The sequence below is a fragment of the Syngnathus typhle genome, linkage group LG14 (assembly GCF_033458585.1).
Source record: "Syngnathus typhle isolate RoL2023-S1 ecotype Sweden linkage group LG14, RoL_Styp_1.0, whole genome shotgun sequence".
In the NCBI taxonomy this organism is placed as follows: Eukaryota; Metazoa; Chordata; class Actinopteri; order Syngnathiformes; family Syngnathidae; genus Syngnathus; species Syngnathus typhle.
This window is the reverse complement of record NC_083751.1, coordinates 2,700,031-2,707,470: the sequence shown is the minus strand read 5'-3', so window position 1 is coordinate 2,707,470 and position 7,440 is coordinate 2,700,031. Positions and strand designations below refer to the sequence as shown.

The 7,440-nt window shown below is 46.6% G+C and overlaps 2 protein-coding genes across 3 annotated transcripts; one reads left to right on the top strand and one right to left on the bottom strand.

Moving 5' to 3' along the window:
- Positions 1 to 116: 116 nt before the first annotated feature.
- ttc39c (tetratricopeptide repeat domain 39C) lies at positions 117 to 4,097 on the bottom strand. Its single transcript, XM_061297116.1, has 14 exons — positions 3,787 to 4,097; positions 3,459 to 3,507; positions 3,243 to 3,371; positions 3,048 to 3,162; positions 2,567 to 2,930; positions 2,335 to 2,503; positions 2,183 to 2,276; positions 1,998 to 2,105; positions 1,823 to 1,932; positions 1,560 to 1,683; positions 1,405 to 1,502; positions 1,240 to 1,344; positions 1,007 to 1,045; positions 117 to 915 (listed from the first exon to the last, which is right to left on the bottom strand). The coding sequence occupies exons 1-14, from the start codon at positions 3,936 to 3,938 to the stop codon at positions 826 to 828; spliced, it is 1,746 nt and encodes a 581-aa protein (XP_061153100.1). The 5' UTR covers positions 3,939 to 4,097; the 3' UTR covers positions 117 to 825.
- A 67-nt stretch (positions 4,098 to 4,164) lies between these two features.
- Positions 4,165 to 7,414, top strand: zgc:103559 (Allantoinase, mitochondrial). 2 transcript variants are annotated; one of them, XM_061297129.1, is made up of 11 exons: positions 4,165 to 4,799; positions 4,962 to 5,125; positions 5,225 to 5,339; positions 5,575 to 5,721; positions 5,889 to 5,934; positions 6,019 to 6,112; positions 6,211 to 6,397; positions 6,489 to 6,627; positions 6,709 to 6,881; positions 6,951 to 6,983; positions 7,053 to 7,414. In XM_061297129.1, the coding sequence occupies exons 1-11, from the start codon at positions 4,656 to 4,658 to the stop codon at positions 7,197 to 7,199; spliced, it is 1,389 nt and encodes a 462-aa protein (XP_061153113.1). In that variant the 5' UTR covers positions 4,165 to 4,655; the 3' UTR covers positions 7,200 to 7,414. The 2 variants fall into 2 exon arrangements, with proteins under 2 accessions (XP_061153113.1, XP_061153114.1); XM_061297130.1 differs by having other exon boundaries at positions 4,974 to 5,125; positions 7,053 to 7,410.
- The last annotated feature ends 26 nt before the right edge of the window (positions 7,415 to 7,440 follow it).

Below are 7,440 nucleotides of genomic sequence, written 5' to 3'. Positions count from 1 at the left end.
TCATTTATAGAGCATTGAAGGCCTAGTTGGAAGCTGGCTAGATATATAAATAGATAGGTACGTTGATAGAGATATATTTAAAAGATTAGATTAAAAGAAAACACTTTGAGGGGAAAAGAGTTTATTGTAGAGTTGAGTGACATTTGAACTGAAATGTGGATCAAAACATTACTTGACAAACGGACCACTCGCACACTTCCACGTTCATCACAGAGATGAGGGATAGCAAACACGATAAATAGCACAATTCCCTCCATCTTCTCGGAGTGGCTTTTTGTTGGAGATGAATCGAAATCGACACGAAAATGAAGGATGACACTCGATGTAAAGAGATGGTCACCATCACAAATTGAAGAAATTTGCAATAGTGGGTGTGACTGGCAAAAGAAACATACTTCACAGCAGGCAAATGTGTTATAACACTGAGGGAAATTCTGTTAAAACCGTTTTGAAAACATTTGTGTGGCAAAAATTCTGTTAAAACTCCATTTGAGGCAATCACAATAAATATTGAGTTCTTTTCCCTGCATCAAACATCTTAATGTGTGCACAGGTGCTTGTTGTGATGAGCTAAATCATACAATAGGTGAAAGCATTTTTAAATGGGCAAAAATCTTGTCAAAACACGGCACCGTTTGTTGCAAGTGGGACAAAAATACAGTACTTGTATGTCCAGACTTAAGTTTGCATCCGGCATTGGTATCTTAACATTGTACAATGAGTAAATAAGTGATTTTCAAACTGGGTCTGGAGGTTTCCTTTAACAGATTCAGTTTGTGGGTTAAAAGATGATGTAAAAAGACTAACGTCGACCCCTATCTGGAGTCACTGAGGCACGAGTTCCTTCAGAGAGGCTAACGCCGAATGGATGCGCACATGAAGCCTGTTCTCAAAGTCGTAGCCTGTGAAATCCTCCTGGAAACACAAATGGAGAAAAGAAATATCAATTGGGTTAGCCTGTAATGCTAAGTGTGTGTGCTAACCATTTTCATTTGATTATTTTTACCTTAGCTTGGAGTAGGAACGATCTTCCCTTCCCCACTGTCTGATTGGTGGGAACGCAAAAGAAATGTGTAATCAAAAACAAATTATTATTTTTAATCAGATAACTTTGTGTTTTGCATGTATAATTGTAAAAGAAAATTAAATTGAAATATACCAGCACAGTCTAGAACATAAATTTAAAAATAGATTTAAAAAAAAAAAACAATAAAGAGGGCAGATGAGGACTGGACTGACCTCAGGTTTGGCTAACAGCATGCAGCCCAGCTCGTAGACGGCGTACGGCTGAACGTACGAATTGGTCTGACGTCCGTGCTCGTCTCTGGCTGCCATCTGGAAGGACTGCGCAAAAATATCCCACAGTAAACACCACGTGGTGATTATCAGAGGCTGTTAGATCACCTGAACGGCGTCTCTGATGTTGCCGTGACACTTGTGGATGGCGCCCAGCAGGAGATGTTTCAATCCTCGACACGACGCCTCGTCAAGACGCTGCAACACTGAACCCGCAACGTTACTCTTCACTTGCACAGCTTTGTTGACGCAAACTTTCGTACCTTGGTTCATGACCTGCAGCTTGGACGACGAGCAGTTGGGAAGCGCTTTCCACAGGTACAACACCTCAATGACGCCCAGGATGCAAAGCTCCCTGCTGAGCGAGATCTTCCTCAAACGCTCCGCCTGTACCCACACATCAAAGACACATCCCGAATCAACGACACTCATCCAAACCACACCACAGATCCATCACCACATCTAATACTCATCCAAGACACAATACTCCAAAGAGAGCGATTGTCTTTTTTTTTAGAAGGCATACCCGTTTGACAGCAAACTGCTCAATCTGGTTGTTTTTCCTCTTGAACAGCTTCTGCACATCTTTGAAGACACCGCTAGCGCCGTCCAGGTCGCCCGAGGCGCCCTGACACACTACGGAAAAAGACCAAAGAGATGCCACGATGCTAATGTCAGTAATGCTAATGTCGTCTTCTTACCTCCGGTCAGGTAAGCGTAATAACACTGCGACCATCTCGACTCGTTCTTCAGCCTCTCGAAGGCCAGGTGGGCGTCTTCGAAGTTCATCTCGATCATGCTGCACCAGCCTGATGAGACAGATGGGAACAATTCATCACTGCAAATCCCCGACGAGCGGCGCCAGACCCGACTAGCCGCAACGTACCAATCTCATACAGACACACGTGCTGGAGTTCTCTTTGGTCTGAAGCCAGTTCCAGTGCATCGTTGAAGCACGCCAAAGCGCTGTTGATGTGACACTAAGGATACACAAAATCACGATCCTGAACGCATCACCGAAACCTTAGGCGGTCCTACCTCCAGTCTGTGTACGCGCCCCTTGAAGAAGATGAAGAGGGAGGAGTTTGGGTAGACCAGCGACTTCCTGTGCAGGATCTCTTTGGCTTCAGTCAGGCCAGCGTGAGAATCACACCCGTCGAGTGCAAAGAAGGGCAGCACTACCGTGTGGTACCACAAGAGGGCCAAACTGATGCCGCAAAAGAAAAACTTTAGTCGCCATTGGAGAGTTTGTGTTAGTATTTGTACTTACGTAGCTAGAGGTGCCTTCATGTCCTTGCTCTCGCTGGCGTAGGCAAGTGCGGCGAGGCCTTGCAGGCGGTCTCCGGGGAAGCCCAGCAGGTTGATGATCTTGAGAAGGTGAGGGGGCACCATGGAGATGCACAGGTGGAACAGGCCGTAGCCGAAGCTCACCGAGCCCTTCAGGCGGTCCAGGGCCTCGGACGTCACGCCGCTCTCCACCTCGTTGTGGTTGGCATTGTCGGGCACCGTGGTGGCGGCGGCGGCGGTCTCGGCGGTGGTCTGCGTGCAGGCGTCCTGCAGCTGGCTGATGTCGCTGTGACATTTGTTGTACATCTTCCACGCTTTGCGGAGTATCCATCCACCTTTTATGTACGCTGTTAAACCACGTTTGTCATATTTATGGAACAAAAAGAAAGACAATAACTACCTTGCTAACTTGCTAACAACAAAATAGTCCACACCACAGAAGTGGAAGAAAATATGAAGCTGACCTGAGAGTTCCTGCTTGACAAAGGACAGCACGGCCAAGTAAACCTGACAGTCGGCCACAATGATCTGTCTTTGCAGCCGGTCTACCACCACCACTCCGGACCGCTGAGAGTCCATCTGTACATACGCAGAACATTCGAGAACTGTCCTTGACAATAATGCATAAAATGAAATCAAGTGTTTGATAATAAACCCACACTCTTCTTAATCTTGTTCCTGATGGTCTCCAGCACGCCGACGCTGTCGCTCTCACACAGCTTCTCGGTGGTCTTCAGGTCATCGCAGGCCGTCTGCATTTTCTCCTCTTCGAATGTCATCATGGCATTCTGAAAACATCATTTACACACACCTCAAGGGACCTTATCAGCATCATGTCACATGTACTCCAAATAGTTTGCACATATCTCACTCACCAAGAAGCTGACAAAACTTGCCCCGAAGCTCATCAGCGGACTCTGACTCCTGCAGAAGACAACACAAGTGAAATGACACCACAAATTGCATGCAAAGCTGAAACGTGCCATGATGACAATTAAACCAGGTGGGATAAAGGTAAGGCATCCGGAAGGTACCTTTATTAATTAATATATACACAAAAACATCTAAAAATGCTTCAGCGACAAGTCCATTTAACGATGGCTGGCGATGTGACGTCATGAAGTTGACTTCACCGCATATTTGTTAACACGCCCATCCCCGCACAATCACGTACTTCTATAGGCGAGCACACGGGCACGTTACCGGTATCTCCTGAATAGCTCGTCGCTCTCCTTGAAGCCGTTGTTGAGGAGCATGTTGATGCCTTGCAGCGCCATCTCCGCATCATCGATGTGCTCGGCCTTCTCCTCCTCCACCTGCTGCTGAGGCTGCTTCTGCTGATCCGGGCCCGCCATCGCTGCTCGTGTGAAGATGAGGATGATGAGGTTGATGGAGACAGTTGTTCGAAGAAAACCTGCTGCTCACGTTCCACTCTATTCATCCATTGTTTTTCTGGAGCTAGCCATCCATCCAGCAATCCAGCCTTGTCCTCACGGGTTGTGCGGCATCCGGTACATTACGTAAGGAAAACAATCACGTGATTCGGCGAGATTTGCGTTCTGACGTCACTAGAAAGGAAACCAATGCTGTTGAAACATTGAACATTTAAGATTTGGACGAAGATGTTTTATTCAATATTATTATTATTTTACGTTTATCTGGTTAATTTTTCAAGTGTAATTTGTATTTTTTTCTCTCGTTTGTTCAATTTCTTGTATTTCACTTACATTGTCATTTCAGCAAAGAAAATTAGGTTGATTATTAGCTTGTTACCCAGCCAGCTAAGTAACTCATTAGCTAGTTTGCTAGATGGTCGGACAGATAGCTGCGTAACTTTGTAGCGTGTGAAAAAAACTGTGTAAACGTCCTCTTAGTTGAACATAATAACACATAATAATGTTCTTCTTGTTTGGAGTGTTTTGACAGTTGTCACATGGTGGTTGGTAATTCTCCTAACCATTTAGACTGCAGGCAAGGGCGGGCCTACCCCTGAGCATTCCACATGATCCGGTTTAGTCATTCAACAGACATTTTGTGTTTGTTATTCATATTCACAGGCATTGAATGCAGACATGGAGCTGGGATCCACTGTGTCGGCGGTGAAGAGCACCAGAGTGCTTCTGGGGAACCAACAAGTCGGGTCTGCCGTCATCCTCATACGGGATGGGAAAATCCATCAAGTGCTTTCCGCTGAGGGATTTACAGGGGACGTGGAGGTAAGATCAAACTGTTTTGTTAGATTTCTTGTTGTCACAAGCTACTGGGTCACAAATGAGGTTGCAAGCTCTAATAAAGTTACAACGAGATAGCTCTCTAGGTTCTGCATTTAGATAGCAAACTTGCTAACTCAACAGGGAGCTGGCCAGTGAAACCTGCAGCCTTGTTTGCAGGTGTTGGATGCAGGCGATAGCGTAGTGATGCCGGGAATCGTGGACTGTCACGTTCACGTCAACGAGCCCGGACGCACCTCCTGGGAAGGATTTTGGACGGCCACCAGGGCGGCGGCAGCAGGAGGAGTCACCACCATCGTGGACATGCCCCTGTGAGTGACCTACCCATCCATCTAGCGAAATATCACGTGAAATGATTTTCCTTTAACTATTAACTTACATCAACCCTGTACATTACCCATTTATTCCAGAAATAGCATCCCGCCAACCACCACGCTGGCTAATTTCCAGGAGAAGTTGCGCGAGGCTACGGGTAAATGCTTCGTGGACACCGCCTTTTGGGGTGGTGTGATTCCCGGCAATCAGGTAAGGCGGTGTATCAAATAACAATGCCCCTCCCTCTCTCACTACCCGTGGACATAGGGCCCTATTGTTAGAAACGGGCGTTTGCGCCGTTGTGGGAGTGAACACAGCTGATTTGCACATGGCGGAAGCATAAAGCGACTCGCTGGAGTCTATTCAGGCATGCAGAAAATCAACACGTGTGAAGTACATTTATAAGGAACTCCATAAGACTAACAAAACTCTCCTCTGCTTAAAGCTAGAACTTCAGCCCATGATCCAGGCCGGAGTGGCTGGCTTCAAGTGCTTCTTGATCCACAGCGGCGTGGATGAGTTCCCTCACGTGACCCATGGAGACCTTCAGGCTGCCATGGAGCAGCTGAGAGGAACAGGAAGTGTCCTACTGGTACACGAATACACCACAGCTGTTTTACATATCATTAGCATTACCTTTAGTTTCAGTTAGCTTTAGCGCACCTCTGTTTTGCATACAGTTAGCATCTGACTTGTGCGTCTTGTGAAAAAAGATGATGGAAGATCTACACGTGGGATCTTTTTTTTTGTCTCTTTTAGTTTCATGCTGAGAAGGAAGTTGAACAGACCAGTGAGAGCAATGGCGGTGATTTTCTATTTACTGTCACACTTATTGCAGTCTCACCCATCAGGTATATGGACTGACTACGTTAACCTATGTCCACATCAGATCCTCAACAATATGACACCTTCCTGCAGTCTAGACCTGACATCATGGAAGTGGAGGCTATCCGCAGTGTGGTACAGCTCTGCACCGAGTACCAGTGAGATCATCATCACCATGACAACTCGAAACAATCAACTCCCAGTTCGCGATATTTCAGGGACGTTGTTTTATGTCCGCTGTGTTTTTGTGCTTCAGGGTGCGCTGCCATGTAGTCCACTTGTCTTCAGCTCAGGCGCTGCCTCTCATCCAAGAGGCCAAAAAGGGCGGGGCCGCCCTGACGGTGGAGACCACCCACCACTATCTGAACCTAAGTGCAGAGGGCGTACCAGCGGGGGCCACGCAGTTCAAGTGTTGCCCACCCATCCGATCAGCTCACAACCAGGTCAACGGCAGTTCTGTCACTTATTTTTTGAAATCTGTTTAGATATTAAAAGTCTTTGTGTCTGTACCGCCATCGTAAATGATACTTGCAGGATCAGTTGTGGGCGGCGCTGAAGGAGGGCCACATTGACATGGTGGTGTCGGACCACTCCCCCTGCACGCCTGACCTTAAGAAACTGGACCTTGGAGATTTTACTCAAGCCTGGGGAGGGATTTCCTCTCTCCAGTTTGGTAATACCGGCAACAAAAGTCTTGTCGTAAACTCCTCTATGGTCATAAATCACAATTTATGACTTGTTTGATATTGGTTAGGCTTGCCTCTGTTCTGGAGCGCAGCCAGTCAGAAGGGCTTTCAGTTTGGGGACGCGGTACGCCTCCTGTGCAAAAACACGGCCCAGCTCTGTGGCCTCGGCCAGCAGAAGGGCAGCCTGGCACCGGGTTACGACGCTGACCTGGTCATCTGGGACCCTGAGAGAGAATTTGAGGTTTGCACCAAAAATAAAAAGTCCAAGTAGCTACAAGGCTGGTATAAACTTTGTTTCATCCTGGTATAGATTAAAGAAGAAGGCATACATCATAAGAACAAGGTAGGACACAAACTTGAAGCAGGACTCCGATTCATTCTGAAATTTGATCTTTGTGCTCTGTATGCGAAGCTAACTCCGTACCTGGGGGTGCCTCTCCGAGGCGTGGTGAGGTCCACCATCGTGAGGGGACAGCTGGTGTACCGCGACGGCTCCTTCAGCACAGAGCCCCTGGGGAAGACCCTTCTCACCCCGAGAACCAACCAGGATGATGCATGAAGACAAGGACATGAAACCAAGTATTTTTAAAATGTGATTATAGCCACAAGAATATATAACCAGACAGTAGAAGCACTATATTAAATGTAGTTACTTCTGACATTCATGTTCTGGCTGTCATGAGATGGTGAGAGTCCAAGTTAGAATATGCTACTTTTTAACCTTTCAAAGATAAAAGTATTAACATAAATATATGATGGAATATGTACTCATTTTACAATGTGAAATAAATGTATAGCGG